Source organism: Pantherophis guttatus, chromosome 1 (assembly GCF_059756535.1).
Source record: "Pantherophis guttatus breed Tessera chromosome 1, ASM5975653v1, whole genome shotgun sequence".
In the NCBI taxonomy this organism is placed as follows: Eukaryota; Metazoa; Chordata; class Lepidosauria; order Squamata; family Colubridae; genus Pantherophis; species Pantherophis guttatus.
Window position 1 is genome coordinate 203,990,622 of NC_142063.1, and position 17,928 is coordinate 204,008,549.

Below are 17,928 nucleotides of genomic sequence, written 5' to 3' on the forward strand. Positions count from 1 at the left end.
GAATGCTTATTCACAGGGAATAAGCACGTGTAAAGCTTGTAATAATTCTGGGGGGTTAGAAAGCTGATAAGTAACAAAGTAACAAAGAGTTAGATATCTTGCAAACTTCCTAGAAGTTAGGAATAGAGATGGCCTGGACCAAAAGGATGTGTATAACTCCTGAAGCATTTATTAGGCAAAGCTTAGGAATAGGAATGGCTAGAGACCAATAAAATAATTGTTAGAGCATTACTAAAATGTTTATTAGATGATATTTCTTATATATCCTGCCTTATGCTTTAGTGAAAATGTATAAAGCTTTCTTAATTCTATTGTTCAAGGTCCCTGGGCATTTTGTTCAGGACCCCTTTTTTTGGAGCGCTTCAATAAAAAGAAATGAAACCTGCACCTCTTGTCTGGTTTTCTTCATCGGCCTTGGCACGAGGCTCAGACTCAAATTGCGGACAACAGCTAGGCACCATAGGTGCTGAAAAGTGAATGAAAAAGAGTGTTGTCTCTGATGTATGAGAGGACATCTTCTTAATGTTTGCAAGTGTAGCACCTGCATGTAAATAGAAATGCCTGTTTTCTTTAGCAAAGGAAAAGCAACAAATGTCAGGCATCAGTCTTTACATTAGCTGAATATAGGACTGTCTATTCGCTTAGTTGAGAGACATTTAAAGCATAATAAAAAGTAAAATGTTTTTAATTCATGTTTTTTATTTTTTTTGAAAAATTTGCCCAAGAATGCAAAATGTGAAGTTTCACTATATTAATTTGAGAGTTACACTGAAAATTAAAAATTACAATTATCAGCATTTTTAAAAAATATACATCCTTCCAGAGAAGTGACAAGAAAGGGACAATTCGTTTCAAACCATACTTAGTAAAGCACAATTTCAGCAGACTCCCCAGAGGAAATTTCAGAAGTGATCCAACTCACACGGAGGGCCCTTTTAATTACTGCCAACTATAAAACCACTTGAGGTTGGTGTTTTTGGTTTTTTTTAGTCAAAACTGGATTGTGTACTTACTGGCTATGTCCAGGACTAGAAAGTTTTGGTTGGCTATTTTGATGATGCAATAAACTAAACATTCCAGTTGGTTTTGGAAGAAGACTGACTTCGCCTATTTTCTCTGCACGCCCACTCCCAAATTCATAGTACCATTTTCTAGAATATAAATGCAAAAGAGCTGGTTGACCTGAACTTTTGTATTTCATAATGAAAGTGAAAATGAAACAAAAAATAGGAATACTTGGTTTTCCCTTTTGTCTCTTAAGAACAATTTTACCAATCTAATATTGCAGGCAACTGGTCACATTTGCAAAGATCCACCACCTCAGCAGCATATCAACACAAAACACAAATAATGTTACACACAGAAACTTCCAGATGAGTTCCAAATGGCTCAATGAAGCCAGACAAGAGAAGTCTTTTAAGGTTTGTTTATAAAAAAAAAAAAATCTGCATTTTGTGAAGTAGATCATTTGGTGCAAAGTCTTCACCTTGAATTTGGTAGGTTACTTGAAAAAATGCATCCAGAAATATTAGTTCTCTCGTTTATCAGTCAATACATAACTTGCTTCATTTTCTGTAACAGAATTAAGAATCTCTTCTTCATTAATACTGTGTTGCTCCCATTTCAGCACCGCATCAGGATACTACTGGTGTCATATCCCACAACTGTTCAAAAGGAGAAAAAAGAATAAAATTATTAAAACAATCCAGAATCAATGTAGATTCGGTTGGGATAAGTTGCATTCTCACCTTCATAACTTTATCTGTTCCAGAAGTCAGCAACCAACCCCGTGTTGCATCAAAGTGTACATGGGCAATGTTGTGTTTGCTGTCATGGAAAGTAGCTGTAGGAGCACGTCTAAAGGAAGCACATAACAGGACAAAATGAAAATATAGGAATTGGAAGATCACAATATCATATCTAGATGCTAAAAACAAGTAAATTAAATCTTAATTCAGACCCTGCGGCCTCCAGCAGTTGCTAAACTATGATTTCTTCTAGCCACCATAACCATGATGAATTATTTGGGGAAATATCATTCAGCAACATAAAAATTTATCATCTCTGATTTAGATCTAGAAAAAACTTCAAAACTGACATTTCGTTTATCTCCAGAAACTTGCATAAATTTCCCAAGCAACTGGAAGGGGGTAAGTTACTTACTCCTCATCTGTTATTGATTCATAACAAGTATCACAGATTCTCACTTCAAATTCAAATCCCATCACAGGTATGGAAGAGCGCTTCGAACTGCATTTACCACACACTGCTTTTCCACACTTTCGACAATGATGCTGAAATTTAAAAGCACATAAGATTCATTGTGAAAGAACTGAACTGAAAGAACTATCTCATCAAAACATATCCCTCCCTGTCCCCAAAGCTCTGCTATGCCACGTTAAAAAAAATTAGAAACTATATTAGTATATAATAAAATAATAATAATAATAATAATAATAATATTTTATTATTGCATATTATTGCAATAACATTGCAGCGGAACTGCATAAAACTGTGCTACTCAGAACATCGTACATCATAAGAAGGTACTTGGTTGATATCTAGGATGCAACCAATATCAACCATTAGCACCAGTCAATGGTATTTGTGATGCATTTTTGAATGTTCAGTTGTTGAGTTTCATGTTTAATGAATAAAGTATATAATAATATGGTAATCACACTAATGTGAAATGATTTTTTTTAAATGTTCCATTGTTTCCATGAAATGTTGCTGTGAATCTTCAATAATTTTTTGCTGAGTCACACAAATTAATTTCCTTTGATACCCACTAACTTTTGGAATTTTAACAAAAAGATATAAATGAGTTTCAGAAATGAGAATCAAGGTTAGGAAGGACCTGCAATAAAATATAGCATTGATTACTTGGGAAAATCTCACTTTTATTTTTCCCCTACTCACTAAACATGTTGAACCAGTCAGTATCTCAGCTGTAGCCTCCAACTCCTATAAACTCTTCAGTTTAACCACCAACCCTATTTCCTGTTTTTTTTCCCCTCTCTAAGACACCCAATATCTTATGGTTACTAAGGCATAAAATATGTTATCTTTGAACATGTAACTGTATAAAATATTTTTGAACTACATTTCAGCAAAGTGAAACATCAGAATACTTCCAATGAAATTTGAATACTTGAAACATGTCAAATTCAAATGTTTTGTTGACTTCTAGAATGCAGGGTTTTTCCAAATTGACAAGCTCCTTCTTTTGCACCAGTAGTGTAGTTTTGGTTCCATAAACACCCACCTTCCTGAAATGTTTACTGTTGGCACACAGGACTTTGTATGAAAAAGAACAGGAGATAATCTTCAACCTCTCAAAAGGCAGCATGACACATACCTGTCTAAGGCCTATTTTCTTGCTATCCCACATTTGTTTGAAGTTCCAGAAGAAAGGCTGGTCACATTTCTGGCAAGAGTCACTATCCAACCATTCTGGTGTCTAAAAAAAGAAGAAGGGAGGAGGGAATCCTTAAACTCAGTTGTGTACTGACTATAAATAGATACCAAGTCTATACACTTAAGGAAATATGCTGCTCCTCTTTTCGCTGGGATTGGCATAGTGAATTATTTTGAAATTCTACCTGAGGCTGACAATCTTCCTTTGTTGCATATGAATATATGTTCCTTGAGCAATTTAATTCTTCCTTAATAAAATCTTAAGTATAAATTGCAGTAATTTCCTCTGTAGGAATACAGCAAAATCTCTATCATTTAGAAGAGGGGATATGTGCTACTCTTAAATATCTGTTAGATATAAATATATATCATTCATGTCAATTTACAGCATTTATTTTAGCATGTAATCATGAAAATATGCCTAACTTTGTAAACTGCATCATTTGTATGCTTACAAATGTATGCATTTGAGGTAAATACACAGAAATACCAAATTAAGTGAATCATCCAGATGACTTTGAGTATAGTGGAATTAGTATATCATTATTTTGAGGGGATACACAAACATGAATTTTGTCTATTGCATTTGAAGTTTGGCAAACGAGGCTTGTTAAATTAAGGTTTTACTGTATGGATTTTCTCAAATATCAAACTAAAGATATCAAAATATCAAACTGCCTGCATTAAAAACTTTAAACCAGCTTCTAAGAGAAACAAATATGTGTATCCAGCACCATACTGAATTATATTCAATATATGTAGAGAAATAGTTCCAATGATATGTGTACTTATGTGTGAGAGAGAATGCATTGGATATATGTTACTCCTAACAGCAATGGCCCTACAAAGCACCAAAGGTTGGGATGGAGAATCATTCATTCATTGGATAGCAATAGTATTTAGGCTTATATACCCCTTCACAATGCTTTAACATCCCTTTCTAAGCAGTTTACAGAGTCAGCATATTGCCCCCAACAATCCGGGTCCTCATTTTACTGACCTCGGAAAGATGGACGCAGTGATGGGTTGCTCACGATTTGGTTCAGTTCTATAGAACCGGTAGTAAAACTGGCGGGAGGCTCTGCCTACCCGCCACATCATCATCATAGGTGATCTACGCATGTGCAGAAACTTCTGTGCATGCGCAGAAGTGTGCGCGCATGAGCAAAATGAGTGTGTGTGCCCTCTCCCACTGTGAACCGGTAAAGGTAAGTAGAACCCATCCCTGGATGGAAGGCTGAGTCAACCTTGAGCCTGGTGAGATTTGAGCTGCCAAATTGCAGGCAGCCGGTAGGCAGCAGAAATAGCCTGCAGTACTGCATTCTAACCACTGTGCCACCGTGGCTCCAATACATGGACTCCCAAGCATTCCACCTGTAACCCTCACAAATCTGAGATTGTACCCCCAACATTTGCTGGTAGAACTGCCCAATACAGGAGATATTCTCCTTTCTCTCAAATTAAGAGTGGAAATCTTTTCCATTATTACCCTTAAACTCCCCAGCCTTGTAAAACAGCCTCCCAAATTTTGGTCCCATTTAATAAAGTTTTCCAAACAGGAATGGAAGCAGATGTCTTCCAGCAGCATTTTTAGTTTGACCTTCCAAATTAAGTCCCTGACCTAGGCTGAGGGGACAGTAGTGAAGCAGCCCCCAACAGAAAACACAATGTTATTATATTGAGTTTTCAGGCAGTCACCTCTGGCTTAAATGGCTTTTTGATGCATCTTTTGAAGATTATATAAGCGATAACTTCCCTGATCAGAGAAAGAGGAAGAACTGACTGGATACCTCTTGCCTCTCAACATCCATATTCCAGACAACGATCCTGCCATCTGCCCCACAAGAGATGAGCTGCCGAGTGTGATGGGAATAAGAGAGGGACTGAACTTTATCACTACAGGGCACATAGAGTAAAATAAAAACAATATTAGGAATCATTTATGAATAGGATCAGTAAATGGAACATGCCAACTTTCCTCCATCTCTCTTGTCTGTTACACATATAAAATCTGAAATCTCCCTCCATGTCCTGCCTTTATGCACAGCAAAATTGAGAGCAATATCATATGGTGTGCCATTTATTTGGGAGAGTGTTACAATTTCAGCACACTGCTCCATAATCTGATTATTTCTGTAACAAATAATGATCTCTACGTTTCTTTGAGACAGGAAAGACAGATGTCAGGATCTTTTTTTTTTTTTTTTGGTGGTTTAATAGAACCCCGAGATTCAACAATTAGAACCGGGTGTTTGAGAGAGATTCCAATTGTGTAATTTAGACTTTAAAAACTAAACTGGTCAAACAATAAGGAACTGTTCCACTCCAGACATTTGTACGTAAATCCCGCTATACTTCAATTTATACTTTATTATTATTATACTTTAATAATCTTATGTAACTGAACTATCAACTGTTATACATCCATTTTAAAAATTAGCCATAATCTGAAGATAGTATGACCTCAAGTGGTGTCTGCCTCTAAATTCTATTTCACTAATAAAAGATAATGGAATTATTTCAGTGAAATGCCTGGCTTAACTTTCAAAATAAATGTATGTGTCATATTTGCATATTAGCTTTCTTATGAATCCCTGAAGATATTATTGTATTTTCATGATTAATATATTTTTTCAGATAACAGGCCCTATTGAGAGACTTCAGTGTTTTTCGATGTCAACAATAATTAAATGTCCAAAATGTCATGAAATCTCTCATAGAAAGCTGATACTTTGAGGCATCCTAGGCATTGTAGTAGTTCAGAGTTTGAGACAAGCCCAAATGGCCTTCAGTTTATTTTGGCTCGTTTGTGTTAATATGAAACAAGATTATTTCATTTTCATTTGCTAGAAACGTATTGGGGAATGAATCTCATTCATTCTGAAAAATTTCAGCTTAATCGCAGTTCTGAATGAAATACTTCTCCTTGAGTGTAAGCGACCAAAAGCACATTTTGGGACTGGGATAATAAGAGCAAGACTATAGAAAGAAGCACCTGGTGCTCATTTTGTACCTGTGTCCTTGGAGTTCGATGGCTGTTCCTTTTCTTCCTCCAATGTCCCACATAATGATGGAATGATCAGAACTGCCTGAAAATAAAACACGCTGCACAGGGTCCCAACACAGGGCACTGATTCCACCTGAAAAGATGAGGATGGGGGGAAAAAAGAAAAGAAAAGAAGCATGAAGGTTTGTATTACCCTAACTACATATAATAGCACTATTATTGAGGACCGTAACTAAAGATCTGCTATTTTCTATAAGGCATTAGAACCTGGGCAGACAATACAGACAACCACACTAGTTGGACTAAGGCAGAAAAAGCCCACGGAACCTCAGTGACTTGAGATGGTTACTCCTCCTGGCTCAGCCTACCTCAAAGGGTTGCTGTTGAGCATTAGGCCCATTAATTGACTGTCAATGAATGGAGTGGGTTTCACTCTACCTTCTGGGCAGCTACCATTAGCATGAGGAAAAATATTCATAGTTCTGGCTGCTGGATGTTGATATCTGCCATTCCCTAGCCTGCTAGGGAATACCTGAAGAGAAACATATCTTCTGTCAAACAAAATGGCCCAGCTACTGCTACATTCCAATGCTTCTCCCTGAAATTTCAATCTCGTTTCCCTCTGAGTAGCCACTACCTTTGAGACCACACACTCCAGGTAGCATCTGTTCACCTAACAGCTAGCAGAGAGGGTATGCTAGGAGATCTCATTGGCTAGCAGGCGGGTGGAAGCCCTCCCTCCCCCCCCCCCCAAGAAATGAGCCTTTTCTGTAATGGATCCTTCTGGGATATGTATATTGCATATGTTGTTGCTATGGGTTATGTTGTTCACTGTCCTTTTTTCCTTTGATACACTATTTCTGTCCCATAAAAAGAAGACTGGAGAGACAGATAGCTTTTAGAAGTCTGGTTCAATCAATTCTAGAGATCATTGGAAATCTGGCTCTGTGGCTGCAGATTAACCCATTCTACATTAATTCTCAGCCATTGTCTTTCCTAGCCACTGCTCCTTCTCTCCCACTACTCATGCTTACAGGCACTCAGCTTCCCCTAACCTTCCTAAAATTTGTTTCATATTCGAAATATCTGGTTGTGAGGCAAATTCTGTAGAAAGCCCTCCAGCAGTATGAGAAAAACTATCTCAAGTAATGCAACAAAAAATACTCCTGGGGCTGAAAGTGCTAAGATATTTTAAGTAACCACAAAATGTAGACAACTCAGATTAAAATTTAAATTTTTTCCACAGAACTTTGAACCTCAGGATTACAACCATACATCCGTCCGTCCGTCTGTTCACCCATCCATGTCTGTCTGTCTGCCTGCCTGCCTGTCTGTCTGTCTCTATCTCTCTATCTAATTTAGGTACTGCCCTTCTCATTCTCAGAGTGACTCTTCCTTGTAGAGTATTTAATCTGTGTTTATGCTGATCACAGAAAAGTCAGAGTGGTTTAACATCATACCTGTATGTCCTCTGAAAGTTGTTATGAGGCTGCTATTTTCTTGTTCTAGTTTAAGGATGGTCACTTGCCCAGAATGATCACCAATAAAAACATTCCGGGTCTCCACATCAAATCTGGAATGGAGGGGTTCAGGAAACCGACAACACTACAAGAGTCTCTCCCCACTTTTCAATGCTTGTATGAACCAAACGTTTTTCTCCCACAGCCATCCTCAAACAAACTGTTTACTCTCAGGGCTGCTAACAAGAAGCAGCACCTTAACCTAATGTCTCCCCTCTCAATATAGTAGAAGATAACAACACAAAAACATTGCTTTTATCATTGAAACTAAATGTTTTGTCCTGTATCTTTACAAGGTAAGAACTGCTCCTCAAGGGGACCAGCGAAGGTCTCTCAGCTCAGAGGAGGAGAACTGTGCTCTAGATTTACATTTATTCCGATATTACGGTATTCATGTTCTGTGGAACAAACAAGTTCCTACTCTAACTATAATACAGGTAGTTCTCGACTTACAGTCATTCATTTAGTGAAGTTAAAACGGAACTGAAAAAATGATGTGTAAGTCCATTTTTCACATTTACAACCGTTGCAGCATCACTATGGTCAAAATTGGGACACTGGACAACTGGCTCATATTTATGATGGTCGCAATGCCTCAGGATCATGTGATCACCTTTTGCAACCTTCTGACAAGCAAGGTTGATGGGGGAGCCAGCTTCACTTACAAAGGTGTTACTAACTTAACAACTGCAGTGATTCATTTAACAACTCCGACAAGAAAGGTTGTAAAATGAGGCATAACTCACTTAACAACTGTCTTACTTAGCAATGGAAATTTTGGCCTCAGTTGTGATTGTAAGTTGAGGACTACCAGTTTGTTAAGCAAATCAGATTCAAATCCATTTCCTTGTGAAATCCAAGAGCAACAATGATTCATCTCACTCTCCTCAGCAAACAATTCTTTGACATGGATGGTGCTCTCTCTGCAGATGTCAGTTTGGTAGAACTCATCTGCTACAGATATAGGAGTTATTCTCCCGCTGCTCTTACTTTCCTTTCATTCCGGTTGAATAATGAGAAAAGCCACCTTGATTTCATATGTACTGGTGTATAGATAAAATTCAACCACACCTTCCAAGGCATGACCTAAATACACGAGTACATCAAACTTGGAAATATTTAGGTATTGTTTCATTTATTCAAATCCACCCTTGTCTGTTCTGCAAACAGATGACACATTTCCAATCAGCAACTGTTGCATTTTTAGTTCCTAAAACATTCAGTATTTCCAAATACCGCAGAGGAACCAATACAAGATATTTATGAGCTGTTAGGTCAGCATAAATAAGCAGTGTATCAGAAGGAATAAAAAGCATATTTACACATTCAATGCTTTTTGTTATGAAATGGCAGGTTGAAAACACCTTAAAATCATATGTAATGCCGCTATTCCTGGAAAGGATACTGTAATCCGCAAGCGCCTGCACTAATCCGGTAACTGCCAAGCCGTTGGCCACTTTCAGAGCAATGCCAAGTAAAGTATTTATCCTGCCCAATGCTCAGGAGCCACTCCATTTCCAAAACAAAAAGGACCATCATCACTCTGCTCTGATGAGCTGGAAGAGGAAGAATAAGATGGTTAATATCATACACGAGAGCTTTGCTATCCAAGAAATATATTACTTCCAAATCATATTTGTGTTAAAGTTTATTGTGATCCTGAAGTAGCCTTCTTCCATTTCTGCTATTGTCCCGTATTCCTTCAAGTTGCCCAAATGACCTCAAAGGAATGCAAATATTATGGAGCTGCAGCATCAAGGTGTGTTATATGCCTAGAACAGCAGGAAAGAAGTGATATGAATGAAGAAATGGTGTCGAAAAGCAACATGATGGGCCCTGAAAACCAGCCACCGCTAAATGGAGCTGCTTTGACAACAGCAAACTGAGATTTAATTTAAAGAGCAGTGAGGGACAACAGGAGTTAATCTTGCTCTCAGATATCAACATTAATAGTGTAACTATCATTCTGAATATTAGCTTTCTTCAAAATGTATTGAGCTATAACTTCCAAATTCCTTACCAGCATAGCAAAAAGAGTGACCAAAAATTCTGGGAATTTTAAACACATAACGCAGTTGGTTAACACTGATCTATACTAATGATAGAATAGATGCATATGCTGTCATACCTATGTTTTTTAATTTTTTTTTTCTTCTGTTCAATCATGTCTTAATTCTTGGAAACTGTCTGAACAAGTCCCTGCAATTTTCTTGGCAAGGTTTTTCTAAAGTGGTTTGCCATTGCCTCCTTCCTAGCGCTGAGAGAAACTGACTAGCTAAAGGTCACACAACTGGTTTTGTGCCTAAGGTGGGACTAGAACTCACCCTCCCCCAGTTTCTAGCCTGATGCCTTAATCCAGGGGTGTCAAACTTACGTCGTCATGTTGTCGTCACGTGATGTATCAGAACTTTCCCCCTTTTGCTAAACCAGGCATGGGCGTGGCCAGCAAGTGATGCATCTGGCCCGCAGGCCGCGAGTTTGACACCCCTGCCTTAATCACAACAAATTGGCTCTCATGTCTTTAATAAAGAACTCTAAATTATATAAGTTTCTTGATGTAAGTGCTCAGTTGCCTGAACCGCAAGGTGGGTGGTAAATAAATTTGATAGATCAAATAGATAGCAGGTAGATAAAAATAAGTAACTTCAAATGTGGAAGTGCGTCATTTTATTCTGGCTCAATCACATGGAGGTAAATTTTCATTTACACTTTCCAAACCGAGAAGCAAATTTACAGTTTTAATTTAAAGTCATTTATTTGTTTGTTTGTTTGTTTGTTTGTTTGTTTGTTTGCTTATAACATTTATAGGCTACCCATCTTACCTCAAGGTAGCTCTGGGCAATTTTCATGTTATCTGATTATTACAAGCAGCATCCAATTAATGAATCCAAACAATGAATTATCCTTGTATCTCATCCCCTTGGCATAACAAGCAAATGTTGGGTTTTCTATGAATTGCTCCATTTAAAAAGGCCATCTATTTGCATTTCCTAATCTCATGTCTAATTAAAGTGATGAAATCACTACAAGATAAATAGAATTTACAGAGCAGACCAGAGCCCAGCTTCAATCTTCCCAACTGGATGCTTCCTATGTATAGATTACACTTCCCATAGGCACAATTCAGCCATACTGAAGATTATGGGATCTGTAATCCAACACCAAAGAACAGCAGCACCAGACTGAAGAAATCTGTTCTATCAGTGAACCAACGAAAGCTATTTTAAAAAGGGGAAATTATTATCCTGTATGGGTAGGTGTTTTTTGACAGAAAAAAATTACCTTCAGCAGGTTCTACTGTTATACAGTATTACTGACAGCTCTTTGATCAGACTGCAGTATTAGTTCCAGCAGAAGCCTTCATGGTGAACTGCCTTTATTGGATTTGAGCAATAAAATCCTAATAAAACAAAGACCACAAACCATGCTGCCTAAGGAGTTGTAGTCCAAATATCTAGAGGGCTGCACAAAATCCCTTGCTTTCTTTTCATATGACATTTAAAACGAATGCTTTTGAAGGCCCAGACCTAAAAGAAGTATTCATTAAGAGAAAATCCGGTCATTATTAAATAATCACCACTTACAGATTTAGCAAACTACTTTTTTAATTATTCACTCTTTGAATTCTTAAACCACACATTTTCTTCGCATTGATAAACTTCTCAGAATATCTCTGCTCCCTCTCTTTGTTCCATTATTTCCAGACACAAAGACTTGAAAAACATCTTTAGACCAGGAAATGTAGAAGGTATGGTATTCTGGAATCAGTGTAAGTAGTATAAGTGGCTACACTTGGAACCATGCACTGTACATTAAATTGATTTCTTCTAATAGCAATTTATTCATGTTATTGACTGAGACTAAAGGCTGAAATGTATATGAGATGTGAAAAAACACCCAATCATTCAAAGGTGTTGAGCTGCAAAGAAGAAAAAATGAAGACACGCCAACCCTCCCCTCTTCAATTGACCACAACTTGTTTTAAAGTCATAAAGAGGTTTCGCTTGCCATTCCAAACAAATGCAAGAAGTTGAAGATCTGGTAGTCCTGTCATGAATTTAACATAGATTCTTGAAAAAAAATAATTTGGAAAGGTGATATTGTTTCAAACTTTTCTCACAATAGTAGCAAAAGTATGGTATAATTCATAGCCTTGGAACTTAATAATGGAGATAATGCAAACAATTATGTTTGCAGGTAGCAACTTTAATTAAAAAATCAAAAACCACCCTAAAATATGCATTATGCCAGAAAACAGCCAGAACTATTTAAAAAAACCAGTCTACAATATTGATTGCTTTTGTAGGCTGTGAAATAAGGACAAATAAATCTGGAGGGGTTTTTTTTTCCTCTTAAAATACCAACTGCATCTCTTACCCTGGTAACTTTTAACTGCTGTCATCTTGTTGTAATCTTCTGATAAAATAAATTCCTGGAAAATAACAGAGTAGCCACTTTAGAATGTATTAAATATCTAGTTTGCAATGTAACATTTCTTGTTAAAATCCAAGAATTTATCATTTTGTGCCAATCGTTTTGGATCTTATTCCCTTTAAATTCCGGTGAAAGAGACATGTTCTTCACCTCTGATTCATTTGGCTTGTCTGAAAATTCTGAAGGCATCTCAGGTCAGAATGAGACAAATATGACCTTTTCAACCGTAACCTTCCCACCCCACAAAATCAGGTATCTGTGAAAAATGTAAACACAGCTTGGAAATCCCGGTTTTCCTGTATAACATCTACATAGCAAAGTTGTTCTTCTCAGAAAAGAAACAAAATCTAGAGATATTTTTAAGGTGTGTGTGGCAAACATAAGATTCGGCCTAGGATTCTCGAAATGTGTTTGAACTACGATTCCCAAAATGCTGATAGCAAATGCTAGGATTTCTAATATGCCCAGAGAGCACCAGATTGGGGATGATTGACTCATAGAGGGGCTTCACATTTATTTATTTATTTATTTATATCCCACCTTTAATACTAAGTCCCAATTTTGGCAGGACTAGAACTCACACTCTCCTGGTGAGTGCCTAGTTTTAACCACTAGACCAAATTGTCATTAAGGTGGAATGTGATTTGCTAGTTTTGTCTTAGGATGTTATGGAAACCCACCTGCTTGTGATATATTTGATAAACTATTAATTAAAGAAACTGAAGCTTCCTGCAACTTCAAGGAAATGATGCTGCTCTTTCTGCCTAGTATATGCTTAGACAAGAGTACTGGCAGATGGTAGTGATCTGTTTATACCCAATTATCTCTACCAGTAGTGGATAATCAGCAATTGCTAATCTACTATCTTATCCACTCAGACTGGAGAAGGCTTTCCTGTGTCATACTGAGAGAAGCATTTCATAGGCACAATTGATAATGATTCATTTAAATCAGATTCTCCATAGTTACTTAATTATAGGACTTTTGCTAAAAAAAGAAGCAGATGGAAAGTTGTACGATGAAAAGTTGAAACTAGTCAAGACAAACCTTAGAGAAAATAAAAACAAGAGCTAGTAGGCAATGACAGGATAGTGATTAAGCTGCTACCATTGCTAGAAATTGTTCCAATTTTTTAGAAGTACAGTGGCACCGCGGTATTCGACCGCTTCAAAACTTGTCGAATTAGGTACTCGATGCATTTTGATGCAAAAATGTTGTCCTGTTACTTGTAGCTTCTTTAGTCTTTGGCAGCTGCAAAAGGAAGAGGGGGATGGTTGCAGAGGGCGACAGGAAGACAGCCATGCTGGGAAGGTCACTGACATAGGAAAAAGGGCAGACAGAAAGTTTTTCCCAGCCAAAACAAAGGATAATGTCGTTTGTTTGGCACTCATAGTTTTTAGTACCCGTCATGCTTCCCGGATCACTTAATGTCAAGTACCGAGATACCACTGTATACAGAGAAAGGGATGATGTTTACAGTTATGTAGAGTTTATTCATCATCATAGGGTGACAAGAAAGAAGTCAAATGTAAAGGAAGATAACATGGAGCAATAGAAGAAATTTAGCAAAATTAAAAACCAGCGACTTTTACTTAAAAGAATGTTAATGAGGCAATATAATGCCATGCTCAGAGAGCACCAAGGACCCCACAGTTCAACTCAAAGCTACAAATATACTTTTCTATTAGGACAATTATTATTGCTGCATTTTGACAGTGCTAATGAACTCATCATCAAAACCGTTTTACTGGAGTGGAAAAAAAAATGGAAGTCAAGACCACAGATGGCCAATTTTGTTATTTGGATACTATTATTAGCTCGTGCATTGCTTTGTATTGTATATATTCTTATTGTATTTTAATGACATGTACTGTATATATGGATTGTATGTTTTTTGTTGTCTGTATTTATTGTATGTATACAGGTGTATTCCTGCCCCACCTAGCAGTTTGAAAACATGCAAATGTGAGTAGACAAAATAGGTACCACTTTAGTGGGAAGGTAACAGCATTCTGTGTTTTGGCACATAGCCAGGCTGGCCATATAACCACAGAAAATGTCTTCAGACAATGCTGGCTTCCTCGGCCAAAAAACGGAGATGAACACCTCCACTTGGAATTGAACATGACTGACAGGGAAATCTTTAGTTTTTGTATTGCTTTTTGAAACTCAGTTAATACCCCCACTCAGCTTAACTTACAGCAGTCTAAAATACACATTATTCTGCTACATATGAGGAATGAAGCTTCTTCAAGAGGGGAGATATATATCCAGCTTGGATAAGTAGAATACAGGTAGTCCTCAAATTATGACTACAATTGAGCCCAAAATTTCTGTTGCTAAGTGAGACAGTTGTTAAGTGAATTTTGCCCCATTTTACCATCCCTCTTGCCACACTAGTTAAGTGAATCACAATAGTTGTTAAGTTAGTAATAGTAACACTTAACAACTACAGATTCTCAAGAACAATGGCTTCTCCATTGACTTTGCTTGTCAGAAGGTTACAAGGGATGATCACCTAACCCCAGGACACTGCAACCGTCATAAATATGAGTCAGTTGTCAAGCATCTGAACTTTGTTTTCATGACCATGGGGATGCTGCAATGGTCATAAATGTGAAAAATGGTCATAAGTCACTTTTTCCTGTACCATTGTAACTTCAAACAGGCACTAAATTAACTGTTGTAAGTCGAGGACTATCTGTAATTAATAAGAATATTGTTTAAAAATGTTTACATGTGTGGTACTTCTCTTCAAGGAAAAAAAAGAACAAAAATTAATCTATCAGACAAGTCCCTTGCTTTAAAGGACAGGGGAAGAGGCAACGTGATCAGGATTTTCCAGAGTTCAAAGCTTTACACAGAAATGCCTCTTACAAAGCAGCCAGATTGAACCTCAAGATGACAAATTGATGTTATTCTTTCAAGAAATGCTGGTACAAGCATCTGCTAAGACAAACTGACAAATGTGGTACAGGAATCAATTGTTTCAAACATTCTGAGGATGCATAAATGGTTCCCTGAAAAATAAGTTGCAGCAAGCTCAGGGAGGAGAAAAAGGGACTCTGAAAATGTCCCTGTTGCTTCCCACCCTGCCAAACCTTCTAAAAATATTAGCATATTTGAGTTGCCTCTCCTGAGGGGACAGGAAACAGAAAAGAAACTCAGCACATTGCAGCACATTTGCAAGTGGAAAGCAGGCAGCCTTCCACAGATTTGCTTAATAAAAGGGGGAATAGGGAACAAAAAGAAAATTGCACAATGTTGCTGTCACAGAATTTAAGTTTACACAAGAGCCTGGAAAAAACAGCACAGGCATGAAACGAACTTAGCTGTTGCCTAAGGATCCAGTCAACATTCCTTTGTAGTCTTATGTGCTGCCCATTTCTCCACATGTGCAAATAAACTACTAATATCCTACCGATTTGATCTTCTTTCTGTTTTGGAGAAATTACTACATACATACATATTATACATACATACATACTTATACACACATAAAATTTTCATCAAAGCTTTGTCATCAAGGCCTCCTTAAAAATAGAACTACCTCTTTTTCTCCTAGCTTCTTTAATCTTGTACTGTTATACTTTAAAAGGTAAATGGTTATTTTAGAATGGTTTCTTCTAATTATTATTCAACTTTTTCTATTTTGAATTCTTGTGTTGACATCCTGTAATATTGTTTTCTTCTGATTCAATCTGCCAATGACTTTACCCAAAATATTTGGTCACTGAAGCACGGTTTATAGGTAGTACTCAACTTACAACCATTTGTTTAGCAACCATTCTAACTTACAATGGCATTCAAAAAAAAATGACTTTATTCGTACTTACAACAGTCACAGCAGCCCCAGGTCAAGGGGTCAAAATTTGGGCTCCTGGCAACCAGCATGCATTTACCATAGTTGCCATGTCATGGGGTCATGTGGTCACCATTTGTGACTTTCCCAGGCAGCTTCTAACAAGCAAAGTCAATGGGGGAATCCAGATTTACTTCACAACTACATGATTCATTTAATGACTGCAGTAATGTGCTTAACAAAAATGTCAAGAAAAGGTTGTAAAATTGGGTGTGATTCACTTAACAACCATCTTGCTCAGCAATAGAAATTCTGGTCCCAATTGTGGTCGCAAATCAAAGATTATCTATATAGTCTTCATATGCCATTTTGTCAAAATCTAGGGAACTGGTTTGGACAAAACTCAGCAGCACTTTTTCATGCAGCTGTTGATAAAAATAGGATCGCTAACATGATCGCCACCTTCCGATTGCCAACATCGCCAACATCTTGTGCCATCCGACGGATATGGCACAAAAAGAAGAAGAAGAATGCCATTTTGGCTATGGTGTTAATAATAACTTTGTTTACTTTGTAATTGCTTAGTCATCAATTGTGCAACACTTGGTGATTCTAATTGCCTGGGTCTTTAGTCATTTTCCTGTACTGTTTTCTGTCCCAGTTGTACTTAAAAGCCTCAAAGCAGCTGACTCAACTGCAACTCCCAACAAGCATGGCCAAAGTGAGGGATCTGAGGAGTGATTCTTGGGTTCTAGTTCCTCCAACCTAATTCACTAGCCAACTATTCCACTCCAAGAAAGGAGGAAATAACATGAAGTGAGAACATGGAATCGTTCCAGCTCAGCTGAAGAATTAGCTGACTTTTGGACTTGTTTTTTGTTATGCTATTTATACTGTAAGGAAAAAGCATAAGAACTTGTAACTTTAAGAAAAGCCAATAATCTGATAGTTGATTTTGCTTGGTTTTTTCCCCTCACCCTAAGCCCTATGTTTTGCAACCTGATAAATTTTCTTTAAAAAAAACATACTTCCAACATAGCAATCAGCCTGAAATTCTTCACATAATTGTGTAAATCTAATTGGACATAAAGAGGTTTACTTCTAACATACATAGAATTGCACCTTTAATACAATTTTACCACTAGTTTACCATTAGTTGAGGGAAGAATGTTTCAGAAACATGAATTGAAAGGATCAAGCATAGAGATGTTTGGCTGCCAACCGAGTGTAATCTATGAAAGTTAATCTTTTGTATTATTTTTAAACTGTTTTTACAGGATGCTGCTTTTACATTTTGCAGCAGTTTTGTTGCCTACTTAATGGCCCTTTTAACAGCATTTTTAATTATGCGTTGTTCTGTCTGATTGCTCTAAAAATTCTGTGTATGAAAAGGAGAAGCAGAAACCCTAGTGTTTCCCCGAAAATAAGATCATCTTATATTTTTTTGAACCCTGAAATAAGTGCTTGGCATTATTTTGGGGGAGGTCTTATTATTTTGGGGTGCATGGAGCAAGACGGGGCTCCTCTTGCCATCTTACCTGATTTCTAGCTCTGTCTCCCTATCCCTAACCAAAGGAAATGGCGGGGACCGGCTGCGCATGTGTTTTAATATTTTGGGGGAGGGCTTATTTTTTGGGGGGGGCTTATTTTAGCGCATGCACTCAAAAGCCCGATTGGGCTTATTATCAGGGGATGTCTAAAAGACGGTATTAATAATTTCGTTAATGGCTGCATTCCTTCCACAA

At 37.3% G+C, this 17,928-nt stretch overlaps 1 protein-coding gene across 1 annotated transcript in view; it reads right to left on the minus strand.

Annotated features, from left to right (window-relative positions):
- Nucleotides 1-681: 681 nt before the first annotated feature.
- Nucleotides 682-17,928, minus strand: part of WDFY2 (WD repeat and FYVE domain containing 2) — a 48,780-nt gene continuing 31,533 nt past the window's right edge. The window contains exons 4-12 of the mRNA XM_034432207.3: nt 12,325-12,379; nt 9,353-9,503; nt 7,888-8,000; nt 6,434-6,560; nt 5,211-5,316; nt 3,362-3,463; nt 2,164-2,294; nt 1,749-1,857; nt 682-1,664 (exon numbers count right to left, since the gene is read on the minus strand). Of these exons, the coding sequence (XP_034288098.2) occupies nt 1,635-1,664; nt 1,749-1,857; nt 2,164-2,294; nt 3,362-3,463; nt 5,211-5,316; nt 6,434-6,560; nt 7,888-8,000; nt 9,353-9,503; nt 12,325-12,379 (924 nt within the window). The 3' untranslated portion in view covers nt 682-1,634. The remainder of the gene's footprint in view (nt 1,665-1,748; nt 1,858-2,163; nt 2,295-3,361; nt 3,464-5,210; nt 5,317-6,433; nt 6,561-7,887; nt 8,001-9,352; nt 9,504-12,324; nt 12,380-17,928) is intronic.